The sequence below is a fragment of the Bidens hawaiensis genome, unplaced genomic scaffold (genome assembly GCF_021521415.1).
Source record: "Bidens hawaiensis isolate Kalapana, Puna unplaced genomic scaffold, B.hawaiensis_p1.1 tig00035213_1, whole genome shotgun sequence".
Lineage (NCBI taxonomy): Eukaryota > Viridiplantae > Streptophyta > Magnoliopsida > Asterales > Asteraceae > Bidens > Bidens hawaiensis.
In genome coordinates this window covers 87,308-114,087 of record NW_027505360.1, presented here as the reverse complement: position 1 = coordinate 114,087, position 26,780 = coordinate 87,308, and the positions used below count along the sequence as shown (strand labels likewise).

Genomic DNA, 26,780 nt, shown 5'->3' with positions numbered 1-26,780 from the left:
AACAATTCAAAAACATGAGGCTATAAACATTCATTAAGCATTTAATTGGTCGCTCATTCAATATCTTATAGTGGTCCTTGACAATTGAATTGATCGGCTTTATCGTCACTATGACCAAAAAATACCTTATAAAGAACAAATATTATAAAAATTGCTAAAGTGTGATTAAAAATCTCTAGTGCTTGCTTATATATAGTTTCTCCATCAATACTTTCCAGAAATTACGGTTAACTGCGGTTAGGGTAACCAATTTCTTTGTTTTAATTAGTGAAAGTTAACGGCAAATCATTGATCAATGGCTTGTTTCTTCCTTTTTTTGAGAGAAAGAATATATATTTCAAACACAAAATACCATTTTTTGTATGATTTAGATAACATATATTATCATCTAATATTTGTAAAAGCCTAGGGTGACAAATAGAACCGGCACACGACAGAAAAAGCTGAAACCCAAACATTCTTTGGTATGGTGACATGTGATGTGTACTTCGTACGAGAAATTTGTTAAGTTGTAAAGGCCAATTTTCTAGTTTGGGCTTTGGTTTAAAGAACATAACAAAATTAATGACTTAAAGGACGTACATTTGCGGCTCAGCCCTTATTCTCTTTTATTTGAGCTAGCCTAAGTTTTTTTGTTCTCTAAGCTGTAAATTCTATATGCATAGTCATTCTCTTTTACTTGACTACTTGTAATGGAAGGCATAGCAATAATAAATGTTGGTTGCAGCCTATGAACGTGGATTACTCACCATAACCGAACCACATAAATCCTTGTGTTCTCATGTTACTATTCTTCTATACTTATTCAGGTGTATGTGTGTGAAAGTCAAGATCCTAACAAAAATTAATTTTCAAAAATTTTGATGCATTTGAGATGTATAATATTAGGAGATAGGCTGGATTACCAAATTTGTTTACCTGCATTAGACCTGAATTTATTTATATATCATATAGTCTTTAAACAGTTAATTATAGCAAGTTAAAAGTTTTTAAAAACTTGAAATAAATTAATTAGAAAACTTCCAGAAGTGTAGTCGAATTGAATATATGATATTTCTAGTCGTGATTTGTTGGAGAATCAATTAAATTTACAACTTTTATTAGAAGTCGTGACTTGAAAACTTAAATACGGAAAATCGGATGTCAACGTCGTGATGGGTTTTGTTGTACGTGATACAAAGAATTATATCAAGAATATTATATATATTATATTGTGATAATATATAATGAATTCGGAATGAAGGCGCTTCTCCTTTTTCTTAAACTCAACCTCTCAACTTCTTATTCTTATTTTTATAATGAAAACATAAAAGGTATTTATAAACATAACAAACACAATTTGACTAAAACTAGAAAACTAAAAAGATAAACATAAACATTCAAATAAATAAAACTTAAATAATAAAATATTTGAATTTTGATCTCCTCCTTATCCTCCCCATGAGATCAACCTAGCCACCCCTCGGTTTATCTTTAACGAATCGGGATTATAATTATCATTCACCCCCTTAATCTTGATTCGTTCCTTTCAGATCTTCAATCCCGAGCAATTTCCTCATCTCTTCAAACTTTAACTTCGGTAGTGCTTTTGTAAGAATATCCGCATTTTGTTTCTCTCCACTAATGTGCTCAACTTGGACTTCACCACGTTCAATACATTCACGAATGAAGTGAAATCTAATATTAATATGCTTACTTCTTCCATGAAACACCGGATTCTTCATCAGATCAATAGCGGATCTATTATCCACATGTAAAGTCACCACCTTTTCTTCATGTCCGGTCAACTCGCTTAACAATCCCCTTAACCATATAGCTTGACAAGCCACAGTTGCTGCTGCCATGTACTCAGATTCACATGATGACAAGGCTACGGTTTGTTGTTTTTGTGAGAGCCATGAAATCAATGCACCACCATAATAAAACGCCATTCCGGTGGTACCTCGTCCATCCGTTTGATCCATACCGTAACTACTATCACAAAAACCAACCAACTCTCTACTACCGCATCCATACGTGAAACCATATCCACTCGTGCCTTGTACGTATCTTAATATATACTTTAGAATCTGCACATGAGATTGTTTCGGTTCTTGCATGAACCTACTAGCAACTCCAACTGAGTAACTCAAATCGGGCCTCGTGTGTGTCAAATACCTTAAGCTACCGATTATCCTTCGATATTCGGTTGCATCAACGGGTTCTCCATCTTCATCTTTCGTCACTTGCAACCGATGTTCCATAGGAAATCGAGTCGGGTTGCACTCGCTTAAACCTACACTCATTAAAATTTTATTAGCATACGCTTCTTTTTCAACTTTATCTCATGCTTCTTTTGGGTTACTTCAATGCCCAAATAATAAGATAACATTCCGAGATCTTGCATCTCGAACTCATTCTTCATTTGACTTTTGAATTTCTCAATCTCGGCTTGACTCGAACCAGTCACGATAAGATCATCGACATATACACCAACAATGAGAATGTCGGTTCTTGTATTCCGCTTATACACCGCAGGTTCTCTTGGACATCGAATAAAATCCAAACCTTTTAACGTTTTGTCGAGTTTTTCGTTCCAAGCTCGTGGTACTTGGCGAAGACCGTATAAAGCCTTTCGTAACTTATAAACCATACCGTGTTTCCCGGGAACTTCAAAACCGCCTGGTTGCTTCACGTACACTTCTTCCTTCAACTCGCCATTTAAGAACGCCGATTTAACGTCCAAATGGTAAACGAACCAACCATAATTCGCTGCAATTGCTAAAATCAAGCGTACGGTTTCCATTCTCGCCACTGGGGCAAAAACCTCATCAAAATCTACCACGTGCTCTTGCACGTACCCCTTCGCGACTAATCTTGCTTTGTACTTTGTTATTGACCCGTCTGCATCATGTTTGGTTTTAAACACCCACTTCAAACCAATCGCCTTATGACCCGCTGGTAGGTAACATAAGTCCCACGTATTGTTTTGTTCGATTGAGACTGATTCGGATCTCATTGCTTCTCGCCATTTCTTTAAACTCTTTGCCTCTTCAAAGGTAGCTGGCTCTTCATCTAGGAGAAGACATTCTCCTTCACTCAACATTACATAATCTTCAAATCTTTTCGGTGGGACTGATTGACGACCAGTTCTTCGCAGCTCAGGTTCGGGATTTTCTTCCGGTTGGTCTTCAAATTCAGGCACGTTAAGGTTTGTTGGGTCTCGTTTTCAACTGGAATTTCTTGTTGAACTTCTTCTTGGACATGCTCGATTATAAATTCAACCCATTCAGGTCCGGTTCCGACTTGAAACGAGTCGGTATGTCGAGACCAGTCAAACTTTTGACTTTCTTCGAAACAGACATCCCGGCTCACAAAAATACGGTTTTGAGCCGGGTCGTACAACCTATAAGCTTTTGATCCCGGTTCGGTTCCAAGATGTACAACCTCCATACTTGTAAGGCCCCTTTACCGGTAGCCCTACTTTCGTGTTGGATTTACTCATAAACGCAGTTCTAAATATCAGAGTTAATTAAAACATTTACGCGGAATATAAAACTTTCATAAAACTTTACATAATTCATAACTTGTCTCAAAACATTTATTGTCTTTCACATTAAAGCATTAAAATTAACACATCATAGGTCTTCAGATGCCAGATTCTTGTTCAGTGCCATGTGTCTTCTCAAGCGAGCTGCCTCATCCTACCCACCTGCGTGCATACTAAAAGTCAGCTACGCTGAGTGAGTTCTAGATAATCACATAATCATACCATTCACATAACATTATATTCTTTCATTCATACTTTTATACTTTCATACTTTCATACTTTCTTACATTCATACTTTCTTACTTTCATACTTTCTTACTTTCTTTTGTATTAACTTACTTTCATATCTTATGTTATAAAGGGCATTACGCCCTACATTCCTCGAGTATTATTAGGGCTCGGTACCCTCTTTCCTCGAGTATTATTAGGGCTCGGTACCCTCTTTCCTCGAGTATTATTAGGGCTCGGTACCCTCTTTCCTCGAGTATTATTAGGGCTCGGTACTCTTCTTCCTCGAATATTAGTAGGGTTCGGTTCCCTAGTTCTCGAATATTAGTAGGGTTCGATTCCCTCTTCGTTACCATACAACCATACATCATACCTCGAGTATTATTAGGGCTCGGTACCCTTTTCGTAACCATACAACCATACATTATCATTTCTTTCTTCTATTATCTCTATCATGTTCATACACATAAACATACATAACATACTTACCTTATACATAGCGTTACAACCTGACAGTACGTGCAATATCCGAAGATCGTTCACGTACCATCAAGCAATCATTCATACATTTCACATTATCCACATAAGGCATACACTTATCTCTTAGGATAAGTGTATTAACAAACATATTGAGTATGCACACAGCCCCGAAAACGTAACACATAAATGGGGCTAGAAACTCACCTGAACACGGTTACGTTCACCGTTAATCGTAATCCCTTTCTTCAGTTGTGCACGGCTGACTGTATAACAAGTATACGTATCAATTAACTATCACTTCTCATAATGTATTTCTATCTTTATATGACCCACAACGAACGGGGGTCCGGGGGCAGCGCCCCTGGCAGCGGGGTCTAGGGGCGGCAGCCCCTAGCAGGGTCCAAGGGGCAGAGCCCCTGGCTGGGGTCGAGCTGCCAGGTCAGCTTGGAAAAATTTTATTTCCATTAACTGTCTTAACACATTTTTCATTAGGTTTTTAATTTGTTTTCTAATCGAACTTGGCTTTAGGCGAAGTTAAACCTCAGGTGAACTTAGCTTTAGGCGAAGTTAAACCTCAGGCGAACTTGGCTTTAGGCGAAGTTAAACCTCAGGCGAACTTGGCTTTAGGCGAAGTTAAACCTCAGGCGAACTTGGCTTTAAGCGAAGTTAAACCTCAGGCGAACTTGGCTTTAGGCGAAGTTAAACCTCAGGCGAACTTGGCTTTAGGCGAAGTTAAACCTCAGGCGAACTTGGCTTTAGGCGAAGTTAAACCTCAGGCGAACTTGGCTTTAGGCGAAGTTAAACCTCAGGCGAACTTGGCTTTAGGCGAAGTTAAACCTCAGGCGAACTTATCATCAGGCGAACTTAGCTTGCAGGCGAAGTTCATCGCTTGAAGGCGAAGTTGCCCAGATGAAGGCGAAGTTGCCCAGATGTCCGCTGTTTCGGTTTCTGATCAACATTTCGGGCGATTTTAACACCCTTGTTAAGGTTCAATACTACCCACTACACTTCCCGACCATTTTCGGTCGTTTATACACTAAAAGCTCGGATCTTTAAACTTCCAAGATCAAGAATCATACCTTTTGAGCTTGTTTGGATCTCGTTTATCTTGGTATCACCACTAATCTTTCTCTCTTACCCGGACCTCGCTCGATCCTTCCTTCTTTCTCGGCCCGGCCGGCGGCGGTTTTGGGTGTGTTTGGTGTGTGTGTATGTGTGTGTTTAGGAGAGTGGGGGAAAAATGTAGATATTTTGGGATTTTGGGGGTATTTATATCCCTGAAATCCCATTCTCATTTAACCCATCTCAATTAATCCAAGTCCAAGACCCGCTCCTTCCCCGACATTAATCAATTACGCGAAATCACTAAACATAACTTCCTTTATTCATCATTAAAATTTTAGGATGTTACAATACTCCGATCATATAACTTTTGAAGGTTGATGGTGGGTATCTTCATGTACGTTAAACACCCAAACACTCGTAAGTGTGTTATGTTGGGCTTTCGGCCCATCAAGGCTTCGTAGGGGGTTACCGTCTTCAATGCTTTAGTTGGTACCCGATTCAACACGTAAACCGAGTGTCTCACCGTTTCTCCCCATAAATTTTGTGGAAGGTTCATAGCTTTCATCATACTTCTTGTTGCATTTAGGACCGTTCGGTTTTGCCTTTCGACTACACCGTTTTGTTGAGGAGAGTAAGGAGCCGTAAACATTCTTTTTATTCCTTCTTGATCACAATATTCGGTGAAAAGTTTGTTGAGAAACTCACCACCTCGATCACTTCTTAGAGCTTTAACTTTTAACGAATGCTCTAATTCCACTTCCTGTTTAAACTTTTTGAAAATACCCAAAGCATCATTCTTATTTTTAATGGTATAAACCCACATGTATCTTGTATGATCATCTACAAGAAGCATAAAATACCAGTTCCTCCTAAGGTAGGAGGCGAGATTGGTCCACATAAATCGGTGTGAACCAACTCGAATGGTCTCGTGGCACGGAACATGGTGGCTTTAGGAAACGGGTTTCTACTATGTTTGCCTAGCATACATGCATTGCAAACATGCTCACCATGTAAAGTTACAATATCACCACGTACCATATTTTTAGACTTCATATTAGTTAATGTTTCAAAACTACACATGACCAAGTCTAGCGTGCCTAGCCATTCTTGGTCTTTAACGGAAGCTAAAAGACATACCGGAGTTCCGATTCTAAGCTCGATCTTATAAAGACGGTTTGGACTTCTCGGGACTCTCATTAGCAAGCGATCTCCTTCCTCGTATAACCACAAGTGGTCGTTTGCTATCCAAACCTTACCCTTTTTCGGTTAACTGAACGATGCTCAATATGTTGCTACATAAGTCGGGTATGTAATAAACATCATTCATAACCCGCTGCTCACCATTCTTGCAATCGAAAATAATGGAACCTCTCCCTTTGATATTCACTTTGGACCCGTCTCCAAATTTCACCAAACCTCTCACTCGATAATCAATTTGGGCAAAGTGGGCTTCACATCCGGTCATGTGATTAGACGCCCCATTATCTAAATACCAAATTGAATCGCTTACCGAGTCGTTTGCGTAACGGATTGGATGAACATTCTCTTCGTTTAACATAACTTGATCTTTATCAACTTCAACTGAGGCCATCATAAGAGTTGGCGGCTTAGCCTCGGCTTAGTTAAGATTCGCTTCCTGAGTCGGTGGACTTGGACATTCCCACGCAAAGTGGCCAAAAACATTGCAATTATAACACCGAACATCGCTTTTATCTATATCATGATTTTGATTATTATGATTATTACCTTGATTGCCATCTCTCCGTTGGTTGTTCGTGTTCGGTTGGTTACCATCTCTTCGGCTATCATTGCTTTGATTAAACCGGCCCCGTCCTCTACTCGAACCTCGACCACGGCCTCTTCCACGGCCCCGTTGGTCATAACCCGAGGAGCCACGACCCCGAGCAGAATGTTTCCGGTCATGATTGGTGTCCTTTTTTCCTTGATTATCGGTTTTGGCATACAATAATTTTCCCATCTCGGCCGATGCTTCCTTACCTTTGATTCTCTCTTCAAAAGCTTTTAACCTTGCTATACAATCTTCAAACACCATAGTGTTAAGATCGGCCCACTGTTCGATAGTTGCTACAATAGCAATAAAACGGTTCGGAACGCTATCGAGCAGTTTTTTTACGAGTTCATGTTCTTCCATCGGACTACCCAAACTATCAAATTGTGAGGCGTATTCCGTTACCTTCCCGGCAAAGTCTTCAACGGATTCTTTTTCTCCCATCTTCAATTGATTAAAATCTCGCTTTAACGAACGTAAGCGAGCTTGTTGCACTCGATCAGCACTGAGAAATCTAACCCGTAGTGATTCCCAAATCTCTTGAGCATCACGGGTTCTTGCAACTTGCATCAACACGTTTTCCGGTAAAGCTTGAAAAATAATAGCCCTAGCCACCTTGTTCTTTCTCTCGTCTAGGGCTTCTCCGGACACCACCTCCCATAATCCTTGAGCATCAAGGATCGATTCCATGATTACAACCCACGTGTTGTAGTTTGTTTTTGTTAACTTCGGACACTGCAACGAAGTTGAACTTGGTTCCCTTGCTTGCACAACTTGGTTCGCACCCGGTACCCGCGTCTCCCATAATCACCGTCTTCTTTGTTGATTGATCGGAAAACGTGAGCCGTACTCCATACGGCTAAATTGTTTCCCGTCGGTCGGATGTGGTTATTCGCCCCACACCGATATTGAACTTCCCAAAGATCGTAGATCGCCTACGCTCTTGATACCAATTGTTGGAGAATCAATTAAATTTACAACTTTTATTAGAAGTCGTGACTTGAAAACTTGAATACGGAAAATCGGATGTCAACGTCGTGATGGGTTTTGTTGTACGTGATACAAAGAATTATATCAAGAGTATTATATATATTTTATTGTGATAATATATAATGAATTCGGAAGGAAGACACTGCTCCTTTTTCTTAAACTCAACCTCTCAACTTGTTATTCTTATTATTATAATGAAAACATAAAAGGTATTTATAAACCTAACACAATTTGACTAAAACTAGAAAACTAAAAAGATAAACATAAACATTCAAATAAATAAAACTTAAATAATAAAATATTTGAATTTTGATCTCCTCCTTATTCTCCCCATGAGATCAACTTAGCCATCCCTCGGTTTATCTTTAACGAATCGAGATTATAATTATCATGATTTAGTTATTGGATTTTAGGTATGGACATTCAGAGCATATGCGGTTCTTGGTTCAAGTGATGTATGCAACTTTTTATCCACGTTGTATGAAAGGTTCGTAGAAAGTTAAGTGAATCACTGTTTGGTTTGATCTAAATGAGAGGGTGGGTTTAAAGTCTTTAAATGGTAGGGCATTGACCTGCCACTTGGGTAACATGTAATATTTGGGCTGTCTAGTATCAGTTTGGCAAAGCGTGTTGCTTATTTTATATGGTGGCTTAAAAAAAAAGGTTTTTAGTACAAATTAATAAGGACATATTGGACCTTTTTTGCCGACATAATGATCCGGGCATTTCAATCAGTGGATTTCAAGAAGATCAAAGGACTTTAATTCCTGGTGGTCAGTTTGTGGTCTTTTTTTTTTTTTTTAGATCAAGATAATTTTTAATGAACGATCATTCTTTTATATATAACACAAACCGAACTACATCTGGATAATGGGTAAGCGAGCAACAAGCTGCGCCGCTATCCCCTTTTGAATCGCAAAGCCTATTCTACTAAATATAAATCCTTGGTTCCTCAGGCTCTGCGAGTCACTGTGGACCACCTTCTGCATCCGCTCCAAGAAGCGAACCGCCTCGGGAGCTAGGGATCCAAAAGTGTCGAAGGCAAATGGAATGAACACGTGCTGATTCTCCACGTGCACTTTCTAGTTATTATGGGTTTTTTGTCTTCTGTTTGTTTGTACTTAGGTTGGTAATTGGCTTTGGGTGTCATCTTAGTTGTTCTCTAGTTATTATGGGTTTGTGGTCTTCTGTTTGTTTGTATTTTGGCCTTCTGCCTGCTGTTGAATTGTTAATACATGCTCCTGTTAAAGTGGAGAATGAGACGAGGAATCGAACAAAGTAAACATATATTTGGAGCCATCGGGGTGGCTTGATTGTATAAAAAGATAAGTTGAAGCTCACTAGCTCAGGCCTATGATTTTCGGGTTTATCTTTGATTAATTTTTATGTTTTGACAATAAGATGTTATAAACAAAAAAAAAAATTAATATACGTGGCATGATTTTTTCATGAAATTTCACTCCAACTAAATATACGTAATTGTATGTCTTTCAGAAATCGTAAGCAAAAAATGTGTCTTATCAGTTATCACAACCCCCACTTTAAATCAACTTCAGATTCATTCTAAAAAGATTAAGCAAACTCTGCTTGGTATCCAAAAAATCACTCTGTAGTCTGTATTGGTCTCGTCCCATTTTACTATTAACACGAAAATGAAGCCAAACTCTTACAGAAATGTCCAACTGTATTTTAAAAACTCCAACATGATATAACAAATGCAAGTGAAAGAACCACTAAGCCACCTTCTCCACATTCTATTTGCACAACACAACCCCACCAAACTTATTCTCTACTGCCAACTTTGTCTCCTTGGACATCCATCTTCAAAAATCAATACAACCATCATACTAGATCTAGGGAAGCTTGACTTGCTATTTCTGATTGTAACTTTCGTATAAAAGGTAGCACTTAAGTAATGTTTTTTGTATGTGTATCTTTATATATAGTATATTTTGTTTTGATATGATTATTTGCTTTGAACACCTTTATAGTATATTTATGTTTTGATATGGTTATAACTTATAAGCGTCCCTTGGTTGATAAACTCATAAAAGAGATAGTTACATGGATAATTTTGATTATATTTGTAAAAAAACTAGACTATTCAACTTTCAATATGTTTCTAATTTTCTTATGATTGTACATAGGTCATACTATAGTATGAGTTCTTGGTCAAATTCGCACGGACTTCACAATCAGATGTACGATGCCAAATGCTTTTGTACGGAAATTCCATACGATCGTATGATGCCCATACGATCATGTAATAGGTGTCTGAATTCTTGTAGAGAGTGTACTAATATCATCCCTAATTTTACAAATATTTAAATGGGAAATAATACGTTGATAAAGTAGGAGAAAAACATAAAGTACATTGAGCATGTGTTAACTTGTATTTTATATTGTTATAAACCATCTATCTTTATATAAAACTTAAGAAAATTTAGATAAGCTCGTATTTAGTGAAAATAAAAGAAAATCATTTATATTTCAAATTAGGCATGAAAGCATGGCATTTGTTCACTTACATCATCAATATTCTTCACTTTGAACAAAGGAGGACACGAATTTGCTTTTTGTTGCTTTAAAAGAGACCTTCCAAAAAAGTTGTACTACTCCTACATAAGCACACAATCTTAACCATTTTTCTTAATTTTATAATTGACACCTATTTCAAAAACCCAATGTGTACTCGCAAGTTAGTTAACATTATTAAACATTCCTATGGTAAAAAACAAGTAGAAGTAGAACAACCACGAGTAGATGGCAGCACTTGACCAACTTAGGTCTAATGCTAATAATTTTACAATACGTTCGTAATTGTGTTGCAGTAAACGACACGTAACACTCAACTTTATACACCATATTGATAGTTTTATATTATTATAGTTTGCATAGTACTTTGATTCCACGAACAAAAAATGGGGTATACCCTAGTAAATAACAGCCAGAAAACATCAACTACACCAGAACCCAGTAAAACGGATGTGTTGGGTCGAGTCAACTAGCGTGTTAAAACGGGTTCAGAACATAACAGGTCGTCTTAAAACGTATTCGTGTCAAAACGAGTTCTGGTTGAACTAAAACCCCACGTTAGCGGACTTCCCGAGGAATATCGAATGAATAAAATGAGCAATTCAATCGAGTCAAGAAGTCGCAGCATTTTCAATGCCAAACACCAAACCAATGTCCCCAATTTTGAAATAAACACAATTCTCATCCTAATCAACATGAATGTCACCCAATGTCAACCTATTAGAATCCTCACCATTCACCAGCATCCTAAGACCATCTTTTAACTCACCCACGCCTTCTTCCAAAACCGCACAAACCGGGAAAATGTTTACACCAGACACCCTTCTTCTTAACTCATCATACACCTCCTCAGCTCCCGCTTCATCAATTTTATTAGCCACAATCAAAGCGGGTCGACCCGACAAACCCTCATTATAAAACTCAAGCTCCAAAATCAAATCTCTCAATTGTTCCCATGGTGGAACCCCTTTTCTACCATCTAATGCAGCAGCCAAGTCCAGAACATAAGCAAGAACTCTAGTCCGTTCTATATGGCGAAGAAAAGCATGCCCGAGCCCACGGTTTTCGTGGGCCCCTTTTATAAGTCCGGGAATATCAGCAACCGTGACTGATACATCATCATAAGTTAAGTTACCTAAATTAGGCCTTAATGTTGTGAAAGCGTAATGACCTATTCTCGGTTGTGCTTTAGATAATGCTCCTAAGAGTGTACTCTTACCCGCGTTTGGCATTCCCACTAGACCTACGTCGGCTATGCTTTTGAGTTCTAAGATGAGAACCGACTCTGAACCAGGAGAACCAGTTGTGAGTGAAGACGTGTCGTCATTTTCGTCTTCTTGTACATCGGTGCCGTCAGCCTTTCTATGACAAGATTTTTTATTAGATGCTGAGAGAGAGACGTTACCTAAACCACCTTCACCTCCATGAGCCACAATTATCCTTTGGCCCGGTTCAGTCAACTCAGCAACATCATACTCAATACGCTCTTCTTCTTCTTGTTCGGATTCTTCCGTTTTGTCTGATTCAGACTCACAAATGGCAGTCACTTGAGCTTCACATGAACTTACTTTTTCTTCATTTGACAAGTCAAAGTGTTCCAAGTCAAGAACAGGCTTGCTTTTTTTACTCGCATTTGAAGAAACTTTAGGTATGTTCATTTCCTTGTGATTATTCTCGGGGGTTGTAGGAATTTCCCAGGGGTTCAAAGGCGCAGAGGATCCTTTTCCAACCATAGAAGGCATCTCACCCTCAACGAGATGAAGTACGGTACCAACAGGTACTAAAACAACCTAGTAACAAAAAGTCAATGATCAATGATATCAATACTAGTTATATCAAAATAGTTTTTTTGGACACTTTTTAAACTGGAAAATAACCTTGTCATCTCCTCGGCTTCCTATCTTATTTTTTGAAGCTCCATGGCCGCCTCTCTTTGCATTCTATAAAACACCATATTCATTACTTCAAACTACAGATAATTTGTGTAAAATCATGTTTTATTGAAGAAGAAAAAAAGGAAGGGAACAGATAACAAACAATATGATGTTGCAAGCTGCTCAAATCCCAAATTGTCGGGGAACATTCTAGAATCACATCACCGCCTCTTCCTCCATTTCCGCCTATATACCACAGATTAAGAAAGGTTTAGGTTTCATGAACATAAATACTAAGTGCCTGATATTAATATAAAAACAGTCAATAATATAAGTATACAAAATAATTACTTACCGTCAGCTTTCCCATGACGCACGTGTCGACTGCGGCGGAAGCTAAAGCAACCATTACCACCATCTCCACCTTTAGCACACAGCCTACGCCGGTCTATCATTCTACGTTCCTTCATTAATAGTACAAGGATTATTTGAATGCAACTAAAAACCTACTGCAGTTGTTTAAAAGGAAAATAGGAATAGAGGGAAACCAGTAGGGGTGCAAGCTTTGGTTTTTTGAAAGGGGCGTCTGAAAATCGACAAGTTTGGAGAATCCATGGTGATCTTTGGAAAGCCTCTAAATAAATAACAGGGTTCTTACGACGTAACCACATCTTTTGATTACGGTTGATTTCTGAGAAAGAAAAACATGAGTGCTTGATGTCGAATTCTGGTAATTTATGGAATTAAAAGGTAAAATGGGCTAAAAAGGAAAGTCTTATTCCATAGGTAACAATAACAAGTTTGCAGAATTAGCAAAGGGTAAAAAAAGCATATATGAAAACACAATTTCAATCAGACAAATCGTCGAACAGGTGGAGGGCATCCCTGGGTCAGATAACTAGAATAAAACAATCTCTTTCAAAAAGATTTTTACAAACTTTCAATAATCATTTCGAATTGATTAAATAAATCATACAAGAAGCAAAAAATACCTACAAGGAGCAGTGACTAGTGAGCAGGCAAAGGGCGGTGCGGTGATGACACCAGTCTGCAGCGACGGACGACGGTGTGGTTCGGTTTTTGACTTTTGACACAGGTTGAGTGGCTTAGAGGTGCACAAAAAACCCGAACCCGGAACCGGACCCGAAATAAATACCCGGAACCGGTTTTTCTAAAACCCGGGTTTTTAATACCCGAACCCGTGCCCGACCCTACCCGTAGGGTACGGATAGGGAATGCATTTTGGCACTAAAACCCGAACCCGAACCAGACCCGATTTGCACCCGGTAATACCCGAAAACCCGATTTGTACCCGGTAATACCCGAACCCGGAACCGGGGTTTTCCAATACCCGAAACCGGGTATTTAAAATACCCGATGTATACCCGAAAAATACCTTAAAAATACCCGAATAATACCCCTAAAAAGTGTAAACTTTTAAAAAAATCCAATTGATACCAAAAAAATACCAGAAAAAAAACCCAAAAAAACCCGTAAATAGGGTTTTTTCAATACCCTATAATAGGGTATTCAAATACCCGGTTCTATACCCGACCCGAACCCGATGCATAGGGTATGGTTTTTAGAGACAATACCCTACCCGAACCCGACCCGATTATTACCAATACCCGGTCATACTCTTACCCGGTCATACCCGAACCCGTTTCTATACCCGAACCCGGGTATTTAAAAAACCCGATTTGTGCACCTCTAGAGTGGCTGGCTTATTTGCACAAGTCAAGTTTTTTACTTTGCAAATTGCAACCGGAGAGATTTGTTTGGGCTTTGGCCCAAACCGATTTTAGTTTTGAGTCAATTAATCGTGGTCAAAGACTCAAAACCGGTTTTTGTTGAAACTAGTTTTTATGGGAGTAAGGATAAGTGACGTATCAAGAAATATTTTCACGGGGTCAGAATTTTTCGTTATATAAATTTGTTGGTTTGGTACGACTGTTTAAGTTGGGTACAATCGAGTCGTGTTATATAGAAAAAAAGATAATGAAACAAGATATCATATAACCATAAAAAATACATGAAACTTCATTGAAAATGGATAATTAAAATACAATATATTTAGAGTTGTTATCTATGTTCTTCAGTTTTTAAATCTAACTAAGGTGGTGTTTGTGGTTCCTTTTGAAACCTAATTTTGCATTTTATTTACCTTTGGAAAAAGTTATAAGGTGTTTGGTAGTGAAACGTTAAGTGGGAAAAACAAGATTTTTGGGAGTGAAGGTTTCAAAAGTTCCAAAAGTCACAACTTTTGACAAAAGTAAAAGGAGGTTTCACAAAGGAATCCCAAACACCCCCTAAAACACCATTTAGTTTGACATTGACAATCAAGTTTTCTTAATAAAATAAATACAACTATTGTTTAAATTCTCATCACCCATTTGATTATACAAATTAGACTTCACGTACTAAATCGCCAAAAACATCCTTTAACCCTTATGGTTGCGACGGGTAATAACTTCAATAAACAATACACAAATGCAAATGACGTTGGCAATCAAAGCAATGCATTAAGCCAAAATATATTTTTTTAAAGATCTCTTAACCCGTTGCTCACCCGACACATTACTTGCATCATCATAACCTTTTTTTAATTAAGTTAATTGTAGTTTGGGTTGAGATTTTGGGACCTAGGCTTAAATATCAAGTATAAATTTATTCGGCATTTGGACTTAAGTTAGTATTAAAATTGGTTCTATTAAACTTACGTTTATTTGGATAAATTATTTATATATAATTATAATTATAAATATGTAAAATTATTTTTGTTAGGCTCGGTATTGAAATTTCATGGGAGACGTTTTTGAAATTCCATTGGGGTCGTTCAGTCGTTCTCAAATTTCCATAGGGGTTAGTATCAAAATTTTGTAGGGTTCGGTTAGGAATTTAACACATATATACTACTATTTTTTTTGTTGTTCACAAGGGTCAGTTGCCCCCCCTCCCCCCCCCCTTCATATAATATGTCTGCCAATAGTAAGGATTGGTTCAAGGGTTTGAAACGCGGGTCGGTTTTGGTATGACCAATTTCAAGTCGTTGGTAGTATTACAGGTTTACAAACTGACTACAACATGCTAATTCTAGGGTTGTAAACAAGCCAAACCCAAGCTCGGCTCGTTTTGACTTACAAGAAATCATGCCCAAACTTCGAGACCAACTTGTTTATATTCTATTAATTAGTTTTGTGGGTTTATAATTTATAAATAATTATATTTATTTCTTATAATTGAATATGGGTTGTAACTTATGGTAACTTTCATTTTATCGTATTAGTTATGGCTTATTATTTTTTAATCATGTTTAGTCAGTTGTGTCAATAGTTGTGATAAATGCGTCCTGCCATTGAAATGCTTAAATTTAATCATGTTAAATGTGTTGTGTTGTGTTGTATTGTCCAACCCGCTTAACAATATATTAGTGGTAAGTGTTTTAGAAGTGTTTAGTACGGCATAATAGTCGTGGCAAACACAAAGCTCTACTCTATAGAAAAGATAGATCATAACAATCTCATAAAGTAAGATACTTGTCTTTTTTGCTTAAGGAAAAAGGAAGAGATAGGTCATTCATGCTAAAAAATTAAACATGGATCAAAATTTAATAGACTTGAAGATTTACGTTTGTGACAATGATCTAGATAGATAAAGATGAATAAGATTACGATGAACCAAGCGGTAGTAAGATGCCTCAACTCACGTTTTATGATACGGGCATGTATGGATGTTTCTAAATTCTAATGTCACCAAGGATGTGAATTTATTGTGTTGAAGACTCTTGATGCAATCGTTATGGCAGTCATAGAGGATAGTCTCATATAGATTATGAAACTTTAACACGATACGAAAATGCAACATAAAATTCATTGTTCAGTTTTATATCAATCCCACAAACACGTTTAGCTACACAAAACATGTTCGGGTCTACCTTTACAGGCTCGCAAATTAACTTGTTTAATAAATTTAGTTGTGCATTTACTTTTTTCAAGTTAACCTGATTGCCAATGTAGAGTCAGCCCACATGGTAAAGGCATGTGCCTCTTGGAGGGTAGGTTTCAAGTTAAAAAATTGGCGATGGGGATTTTATGGCAGCCCTCGAAAACGTTTTTAGTGCTAAAAAAGAAGTTAGATTTTTAAACAGGGAAAGAAGTTTGTAAAATGTTTAATCTTATCACCTACACATGGTTTATTCAACAATTTCTCTTAACATCAAACTGTCAATAAGAATTATGATCTAACGATAATGCTCCTAAAAGTGTACTTTTACCCGCATTTGGCATTCCCACTAGACCTACGTCGGCTATGCTGAGTTCTAAGATGAGAACCGACTCTGAACCGGGAGAACCAGTTGTGAGAGAAGACGTGTCGTCACTTTCGTCTTCTTGTGTGTCGTCAGCCTTTCTATGACTAGATTTTTTATAAGATGCTGAGAGAGAGACGTTACCTAAACCACCTTCACCTCCATGAGCCACAATTATCCTTTGACCTGGTTCAGTCAACTCAGCAACAGTATACTCAATACGCTCTTCTTCTTCTTCTTGTTCAGATTCTTCCGTTTTGTCTGATTCAAACTCACCATTGGCAGTCACTAGAGCTTCACATGAACTTACCTTTTCTTCATTTGACAAGTCAAAGTGTTCCAAGTCAAGAACAGGCTTGCTTTTTTTACTCGCATTTGAAGAAACTTTAGGTATGTTCATTTCCTTGTGATTATTCTCAGGGGTTGCAGGAATTTCCCACGGGTTTAATGGCTCAGAGGATCCTTTCCCAACCATAGAAGGCATCTCACCCTCAACGAGATGAAGTACGGTACCAACAGGTACTAAAACAACCTAGTAACAAAAGGTCAGTGATCAATGATATTAACACTAGTTATGTCAAAATGTTTTTTTTGGACACTTTTAAACTGGAAAATAACCTTGTCGTCTCCTCGGCTTCCTATCTTATTTTTTGAAGCTCCATGGCCGCCTCTCTTTGCATTCTGTAAAATACCACATTCACTACTTCAAACCACAGATAGTCTGTGTAAAATCATGTTTTATTGAAGAAGAAGAAAAAGAAGAGAACAGAGAACAAACAATATGATGTTGCAAGCTGCTCAAATCCCAAATTGTCGGGGAACATTCTAGAATCACATCACCGCCTCTTCCTCCATTTCCGCCTGTATACCACATATTAATAAATGTTTAGGTTTCACAAACATAAACTCAAACCCTGATACTAATGTAAATTATAAAAGCAGTCAATAATATAACTATAGAAAATAATTACTCACCGTCCGCTTTCCCATGAAGCACGTGTCGACTGCGGCGAAGCTAAAGCAACCATTACCACCATCTCCACCTTTAGCACACAGCCTACGCCGGTCTATCATTCTACGTTCCTTCATTAATAGTACAAGGATTATTTGAATGCGAACCAACTGCTGTTGTTTAAAAGGAAAATAGGGATAGAAAGAAACCTGTAGGGGTGCAAGCTTTGGTTTTTTGAAAGGGGCGTCTGAAAATCGACAAGTTTGGAGAATCCATGGTGATTTTGAGTATCTTTGGAAAGCCTCTAAATAAATAACAGGGTTCTTACGACGTAACCACATCTTTTAATTACGAGCTAACTCGCTTGATTTCTGAAAAAGAAAAACATATAGGACTAAAAATGAGTGCTTGATGTCGAATTCTGGTCATTTATGGATTTAAAAGGTAAAATGAGCTAAAAAAACAATTTTATTCCATAGCTAATTGGAATCATTATATACATAGCTAACAATAACAAGTTTGCAGATATAGCAAAGGCTAAAAAAAAGGCATATATGAAAACATAATTTCAGTCAGACAAATCGTCGAACAGGTGGAGGGCATCCCTGGTTCCAGGAATTGTCTTAAGCAAGACTGGGTCGGATCAATATGAATCGGATAACTAGAATACAACACTCTCTTTCAAAAAGATTCTCACAAAGCAAACTACTTTGAATAATCATTTCGAATTGATTAAATTAATCATAAAAGAAGCAAAAAAAATACCTACAAGGAGCAGTGACTAGTGACCAGTCTGCATCGACGGACGACGGTGTGGTTCGGTTTGGACACAGGTTCAGCGGCTGGCTTATTTGCACAAGTGATGCTCCGAAGGTTTTACGAGTTTGCAAATTGCAACTGGAATTTGGGTTCAACATAAAATGAAAACAGGAAAAATGAAAGAGAGAATTGTTTGGGCTGCAAACCCCGGGTATTGTTTAAGAAAACAAAAACAACATTTTTAATGGACAAGGTTGACATACCTTATGATCATACGATACATTCCAAAAGCAATTTGCGTCGATAACGTAAAGCAATTTGTGTTGATAACGTGTTGTAAAACAACGGCCTAATAGCAACATAGCCTATAAAAGAGATAACACAAAGAGAATGAAAGAACTCCTTTACTGAGTACATCATATCAAGTACATGAACCTTCTATTTATAGGGTTATCTATTCTATATATAATACATGAGACATGGGCAAATTAAGACACCTCATATTTTTAAGTAATTTACAATTTTTATTGCTTAAGGTACATCTTACATAGCATCCAAGACAAGGGCAAACTTGTCCATTGAAAAATATGTCTTGAAATAGTTACAACATTACCCCATCGACTTTTGTAAATTTAAGAAAATAATTACTACTTTGAACATTTATCTTTACCCATAGATTCATTTTAATTTTAAATGTAAATAACTTCCCACCAACGATTTGCCAACGGCCATAATTTTTTCATACGTTAATATTTTTTATAAAAAATTGCACCATAAAAATGAGTATTTTATTGTCTTTAATTTGGGTATGATATTGCTATAACTTTTCAAATAAAAAAATTACATATTACGTATGGGTGTTTACAATTCGGTTTTTAATGGTTTTCCAAGTAATATTGTGAGCTAAACCGTTGGTTCGATTTTTTTGTTATTAAGAACCGAAACTAAACCTTTGAAACTTTAAACTGAATCGTTACTAATGGTTTGATTACACGCATTGAGTTTCAATAATAAGTCGACCTTCCGGTCCGGTTTTATATGACCAATTTTTTGTATAAACCGTAAACCAAACGTTTGCTATGGTTTGAACATTCGGAAACCAGCTGACCAAAGGTGATGATTGGTTCAAACGTTGCTCGTTAATTGTTACATGATTACTATGATTTTTGTTACCCGCCGCATCGCGCGGGCACCCGTCTAGTAATATTAATACATACATAGATGATAACAGGGGGTTAAGAATATAGATAGTCACCTATAAAACTTGCATATTCATGTTGGTGGCTATTATCTAGATACGATCAAGATGTAGTAAGTGGTGGTAAGTTGCCTCGAACGCACGTTTGATGATTTGTGCGTTCCTGGATGTTTTAATGTCTCCAACTCTCCAAGGATGTGAGTGCGATTGTAGAGGAAGTCACAGAGCAAAGTCTCAATCAGGGTATCAAATTCTAATATGGTACGAACATACAACACGAACATCTAACAAAATTCACTAGTCAATTTCATATCAACCCCCCAAACACATTTAGCTAAATAAAACATGTTCGGGTCACCAATTGACTCATTTATGAGATTTAGTTTCACATTTACTTTTTTTTCAAATATGATCTGTGTTATAACGTAACCTGATTTGAGAATCTATGGCAGCCTCATCCAAATAGTTAACGTCTTTTTATATTAGAAAGTTGACTGAACAGTACATAGAATTAGTTGGTTCATTGAGAAAAAAATTGTTACCATTGCCAAAAATGTCTACTTTTTAACAGGAAAAAAAGTTGGTAAAATATTACTTAGTTTATTCAACAATTTCTTTAACATCTAATTGTGACAAAAAAATTATGATCTAAAGATATACGGCTTTGTTTGTTGATTAGCTTAGCGTGGTTCGTCAAATAAATAATAGGTTTTGTTTGTAGAAAAAACAATAAAACTTAAGAACCGGAAAACAAACAATTAAAGGAAAATGAACTCAAGAACTAGCACAAATTTCATATATTTTAGATTCACCAAAGGATGAATGCTAACATCCAAAAGATGTTTTAGACAAAAAGAAAGCTATCACTTAAACAACACTCCAAAATGAAGTGTTTGCTGATACTTAATAATACAAGTTCAGGTTTAAACAACTACTACTCACCAACGTTATCCGGCAATCTAGTTTAACCTCTGCTTGTGTTGTTTATAGGTTTTCCATTGACCAAGAACAACTTCAATGGCTTCTTTCATGGTTGCCGGTCTTTCCTCCATCTTGTTCCAAAGTTCTAGCACTGGATATCTGCCACTTGGGTTGTACTCGTTTCTTTCTTTTAGAGCTGTAACGACAGCATCATACACGTCTTTCTCATATTCATCTTTCAGGCTCTTAATCTTCTCATCTTCTTCGTCCAGAATCTCCTGCACAATGCATGTTTACCAAAAGATTACAAACAAATGCAACTTCATAAATTATGTGAAAACAAAAATATGAGCTGACTTAGGAGAAATCTAATCTAGAAAACAAAAGCTATTGATTTTTATATTAAATATAAGTTTTATAAAAACAAGAAAAAAAGAAAGAGTATACTGTTATTACCATGTTTGTCCCTTTGACATTGATGACCTTAAAAGGGTGCCAGTTAGGATCCCTGAGATGATCCTCCCACAAAGATGCCAATTTTATGGCATACTCGGAGACCTCCTTTTTCTTAGCAGCATCAAAACAAGGCTTTCCATCAAGCTCCCCCATTCTCTTCACACCAACACGTCTGCTAGTAATTTCAGTAAACCCCTATTGTTCAAACAAACATGAATAAAACTTAATTTCAGTAACTATGTTTGGCATGGGATCCTCCCACACCACCATGGATCCTCATACACCATTTTTTGTCCTATACGGCTCGTATAGGGCTATACAGTCGTATAGGACCTGAATCGTGTCAGAGGTTGTCTGCCATCGTTTATTGTGCCTCGTATAGGCCTATACGGTCGTATAGGCACTTTTTTTTAAAAAAAATGATAACCATATATACAATATATGTGATTTATACGGGTCGTATTTGGCTCGTTTATACACTTTTTTTTTAAAATGATGACCATATATACAATATATGTGATTTATACGGGTCGCATTTTGGTTCATTTATCTTAATGGGTTTAAATATTGAGCTCAAGCTTAGCTCGTCAAAAGCTCAAGACTGTCTAGGCATATTTGTTGCTTACATATAATAAAATTGATGTTTTTTTAACATCTAGTCAACATACATTAAAATAAAAATGCACCCCAAAATTTGAGGTTTTTTTTAAATCGTTTTCCGACAGCGATTAAGGCAGTCTGAATGTTTCTGCAAATGTTTTCTATACGGTCGTATAGCCCTATACGACCGTATAGCTTTTATGGTTTTGTCTGAATGCAATACGAGACATTTAATGCCTATACGGCCGTATAGGCTGCAAAAAGCTGTTTTTTTTGTCCCCTTGTCAGGCATGTGTACCCTATACGGCCGTATAGGCCTATACGAGCCGTATAGGCATGTGGGGGTGGTGTGGGAGGATCACATCCCCTATGTTTTGTATCAGTAACTGGCACACATTTTATCCATTTAGATCAATGACTTAATTCTGGTCGGCATTGTTAACGATATAACAAATTATATAAATATTGAAAGGAAACAAACTCACTTCAATTAGCTCTTTACGAGTTTCCACTAATTTATGATTCTTAAGTTCTATGTGAAGCATTAACGTCTGATTAGATGTTTCCAAATCCTCAATTTGCTCATCTTTTTCTTTGAGATGTCTTTTTATTGTTTCCATTTTGTTCTTTTTTTCAAGATGTTCATCGCTCTTTTGTTTCATCACTTCCAAGGCTCTCTTCATTTGCTTGATTGTTAGCTCCAGCAAATGCTTTTCGTCAAGCTTCTTTTGAAGCTCAATGCTTTTCTGGAGAAGATCTTCTTTTTCTCTCTGTCATGTTTTTTATTAAATCACATAGAATTAAAAAAAACTAGTAATAAAAACACATGATTTAATACAAAAAGTTTGGTAGCAAACCCTATGATCCTCAGCTAGCTTCAATGCTCTTTCATCTGCCTTTTTCTGTTCCAAAATTGCCAACTCAATCTGCCAAATAACATTTCATTACATTAAAAGATAAACTTGCACTAGCACAAAAAATAATCCGTCTACCATTTTCTTCCCATTGTCAGTACTCCTCTTTTTAGTTTCATTAATAATAGCTTCACTTGGTTTTAGTTCCTTTTCATGCTCTACTAGCAGCCACTGGGTCCGTTCATGCTCGGTGGTAACCACATTAAGCTGCTCTTGTGCCTCATTTTGCATCGTTTCTATATCTAAACAAAAACACACAAAATCAAATTAATATACAAATAATTATTACACATATAACTGAACTTCAATAAACGATCTTGAAAATTATACCTCTATCAAAGTTCTCACTCATCAGCTCTTTCCCTTTCATAATAGTTTCCAACTGAACATCTATTTTGCTTATTTTACCATTCAGTTCTTCGGTTCTTTTGTCCATTTCGTCTATCATAGTTCGCAACCCCAAAACTACCGATTCATTCTCCTTTTGAACATCAGCAACAGTCTTCAAAACACAATTTTTTCTAAGATAATTCCCAACATCACCATTGGAGTTATAATCTTCATCAGTTGCAATCCAACCATACAACTTATCATCTTTGGTATTCTCCATATCAAACCAATCTTTCCTTCCATGTTTGTTTACCTGAAATGCCTTCATAAACTTCATGACATGAAAAAATCCTTCCCGTGACTTCCCAAATTCAACAACAGCAAGCCCGAAGTGATCCTGCAAGCTCAAAAGAAGATGAACTTTGATTGGACCGTAACCTTCATTAACCCAATCATCTTTTAGTTTGTCACCACCATCATTTTGATAATCAACATGAATGTTAGCAACCACAGCCATCCAAGGCCAAACTAATACATCTTCATCAGCCTTTTGCTTTGGAGTTAAGTTTACACTTGTCGAATCAAAACACTCGATGTTATCTGCAACTTTAACTTGCTGACTCATCGTGCGCCTATCTTACGTACAATAGACCAAACACAACAACTGAGTAAGATGAATATGAAATCAATATTTCAACTTGTTTCACTCGCAATACAAAGATATCACCAGCAGGAAAACACAAAATGTGCAATTGAGTGCGGTTTGTGAAGAAACACTAATAGACCCCGGGCAGACTATGGATAATCTGGGGGTTAAGTAATGTTTCCCACGAGGGTTAGGTCCGGCAAAGAAGGATGTTCTTCAGATGACCTGCAAAACAGACACCGTGAGCTCGTCACTGAGAAGGGGGGGTTCCTCCTTGTGACCACCCTCCGGCGTGAGAATCAGACTAGATTGCTCTGAATATAAGTATATATTGAGAGAAATAGCTAGTGAAGGTAAGATACAAGATGATCCTACCGTTCCAAGGTGTTGGAGTATTTATAGCCGAAGGTAGGTTTCCAAGCAGGTACAGCCAGCTGTATAATATTCCTGTTCTACCAACTATGGGCTACGCACGTGCCATGCTGGTTGGTGGGTAGGCAGCGGCTGATAGTGACAAGGTCGGCTGTGTACTGTTCCCTTTCCACCAACTGCAGGCTATGTGCGTGCCACGACAAGGGTTGGTGAGTAGGCAGCGGCTAATAGTGACAAACAGTACTAGAGCATGCTCCTCCTCGTACTGTTGTCGGTGAGCTGTCACCCTGTGATTGGTTCATGGGCTGCTTTGGTCAGATCTTGTCTATTTTGTCCATACCTTGGCGGGTATAGTACAAAAGATCTTCCAGAAGCATACGGACTGGCTCATTTGGGCGGGAGTGTTCCCGCCTTGCTCATTCCTTCAGGTGACACTGAATTATTGAGTTAGTGCCTTGTGCGTGTAGCCTTGCTATTAGTGCGGGTAGCCTTCCCTGATGGCTTGTATCCGCAGCTGCGGGGACAGGCGGGGTACTTCACCATTGGGAGGCTTTCCCTGCGGGAACAGCTGGCGTACTGCGCGTAAGGTCTTCATCTCTGAGCATGGTGGGTCCTGCGGAACCAGTTGGTCCTTACGCAGACGTCCCTCTTCAAGGTGAGTCTTGCGGGACCAACTGGGCTCTGCTGGGACCTACCTCTTCATGTCCCCCCAGTCCAATGTTCTTCTCGTGAATTGTTAATAAGTGAGGTGAACTTTGGACTTAAGCAAGGGGTTTTGAAAAAGATTTAGTTTTAAGGTTGTCCGTGGGGATTCTTTACGCGGTTTCCCTAATGTCACGTGCAGAAATTCCCGACTTTTCTGCTTGATCTTTGGGTATGATGCGGGTAGGTGTGTAACCTCCTCGCAAGTCAGGAGCGTTGAGTTTCACTTGTGTAGATTCTCCACGAGGTTTTGGTAGTTTTAAACATAGTGATCAATTATGTTAAAGAACCAATTCCATCCTGGAGCTTCAAACAATCTAGTTCTCAACGTTCCCGCTATGCGGGGATGTTATTTCCCTTTCCGCAAGCATGGCCCAGAAGATCCTTCTTGGTTTCAATTCCCTGCGAGTGCTAAGTATGTGAAGGGTTTCGCCTTGACACTGTACCCGCACTCGTCTTATAGTTATCTTACTTCCAAGGTATTCTTGGCGTCCATTCCCTGCGGGTGCTAAGTATGTGAAGGGTTTTGCCTTGACACTGTACTCGCACCTGTCTTATAGTTACTTAGTTGCCAAGGTAAGGGGTATAGTCCCGCTTACTTGTGAATCTTTTTGAAATTCGAAGAGTTGGTGAAAGGATAAGAACAGTCCAAACTGTTGAAACGTCGTCCGACGGTTTATTCTGACAGTGTCAGGACGTGCAGGAAGTTATGGCGACGTGACAGTATATGGTCATTCCAGACGCTTTTTCAGGCGCGTGGGCGCGATTTTTCGGGCGCGTGGGTGCGGATTTTACGGCGCGCGTCCCGTCAACAGCTGTTGCCAACTTGCTTTTTCCACGTGTCATAGTTTCATTGCACCAGCTCTTTTCTCTCTCCTCCGCATTAAATTCATCGCATTCATTGCGATGAGTATATAAAGGGGAAGAGGGTTCACGGTAATCCACACTTTCACTTCTTTCTTCTTCTAAGCGATTTCCGGCGAATACTCTTAACTTTCTGTCGAGCATTCTCCTGAAATCGTTCTTTACCTCCAAAACATGTCGTCTACTCATGATCCAGAAGCTACCGTCGACGAGTCTGACTTGTATGTCGAGAACCCAACGTCTAGGTCCGATAAGGACGATAAGAGCACTGCTGGCGAATGCCAGTGTGCTCTTCCCATCGAGCTTTACCGGTACATCGTCCGGAAGTTCATGCTCGAGCCGTTCGAGCCTGAGTTTCCGGAGCCACACCAGACGGTGTACGATGCCCCCAAGGGCAAAATAGGGGTATATGCCGCCTTCTTCGTCTATGGGAATCTTAGGTTCCCGTTGACGAAGTTTGTATACCGTGTTCTGGATAGACACGGTGTGCACCTGACGGAGGTACACCCAATGGCGATCGCCAAGATCCGCCATTTTGAGTGGGTGTGCCTCATTCTTGGCGTGGATCCCCACGTCGACCGCCTGATGACCTTCTACTCCTGGAGGTGCATCCAAGGCTGGTACACCCTGGTCACCCGGATCAAGGGTTTGAAGATCTGCGCTACCGAGCGCAGTCTTCGGTCTTGGAAGCGGGAGTTCTTTTACATCTCTGCCCGTGTCGTCCCTATAGCGATGACATTTAAGAACGGGAGAGCTCTCCCCAGCCTTCACGCCTCCAACTACCAGGAGGCGGAATGGTTCTCCAAGATTTCCCGGATCCAGACTCCGGTTTACCGCTTTCCGGAGTCCGGGATGGTGATGCTCGGTATGAGCAGGGTGTGGAAGGATGCTGGGCGGATGCGCCATAGATTCCCATCGTACTTGAATACGGTTTGAACTTTATCCCTTACGGTATGCTCCGTCTTCTTTGTTGATTTAAGGTTTTTTCTAACTGTTTTTCTTTTTATTTCAGAGGGAAATGACTTGCAGTCCCTCCTGCATCTGCGGGAAGCTGACGGTCCCGCTCGGTTGGGTACTCGTGCTCTTGACGAGAACGAGTTGCCCATCCTTGCCCAGACTGCGGATCGGTTTGTGGAGGCCTACCCGCCAGGCCACGAAATACTGAGCGCCACGCGTCCAGGTAAAAGACTATTTAACCCTCGCCCTCTGAATGCTGAAACCTCTGCTGGAATTCCTTTAATCTTGTCATCTTCTGATGAGGAATCCGCAG

General features: G+C 38.6%; 3 protein-coding genes and 1 pseudogene across 4 annotated transcripts; all 4 read right to left on the bottom strand.

Annotated features, from left to right (window-relative positions):
* Positions 1-1,508: 1,508 nt before the first annotated feature.
* LOC143612687 (secreted RxLR effector protein 161 pseudogene) lies at positions 1,509-2,243 on the bottom strand (annotated as a pseudogene).
* Positions 2,244-6,920: 4,677 nt separating this feature from the next.
* On the bottom strand, positions 6,921-7,781 carry LOC143612686 (uncharacterized). The gene has a single exon (XM_077086609.1). The coding sequence runs from the start codon at positions 7,779-7,781 to the stop codon at positions 6,921-6,923; it is 861 nt and encodes a 286-aa protein (XP_076942724.1).
* Positions 7,782-11,282: 3,501 nt separating this feature from the next.
* Positions 11,283-18,618, bottom strand: LOC143612689 (putative GTP-binding protein OBGM, mitochondrial). 2 transcript variants are annotated; one of them, XM_077086610.1, is made up of 6 exons: positions 18,514-18,618; positions 17,958-18,119; positions 12,846-12,954; positions 12,654-12,736; positions 12,494-12,556; positions 11,283-12,406 (listed from the first exon to the last, which is right to left on the bottom strand). In XM_077086610.1, the coding sequence occupies exons 2-6, from the start codon at positions 18,087-18,089 to the stop codon at positions 11,303-11,305; spliced, it is 1,491 nt and encodes a 496-aa protein (XP_076942725.1). In that variant the 5' UTR covers positions 18,090-18,119; positions 18,514-18,618; the 3' UTR covers positions 11,283-11,302. The 2 variants fall into 2 exon arrangements, with proteins under 2 accessions (XP_076942725.1, XP_076942726.1); XM_077086611.1 differs by lacking the exons at positions 17,958-18,119; positions 18,514-18,618 and adding an exon at positions 13,039-13,161.
* Positions 18,619-20,498: 1,880 nt separating this feature from the next.
* On the bottom strand, positions 20,499-23,551 carry LOC143612685 (protein INVOLVED IN DE NOVO 2-like). Its single transcript, XM_077086608.1, has 6 exons — positions 22,927-23,551; positions 22,675-22,838; positions 22,540-22,608; positions 22,168-22,452; positions 21,083-21,277; positions 20,499-20,904 (listed from the first exon to the last, which is right to left on the bottom strand). Exons 1-6 carry the CDS (start codon positions 23,549-23,551, stop codon positions 20,665-20,667), a joined length of 1,578 nt encoding a protein of 525 aa, XP_076942723.1. The 3' UTR covers positions 20,499-20,664.
* Between the last annotated feature and the right edge of the window lie 3,229 nt (positions 23,552-26,780).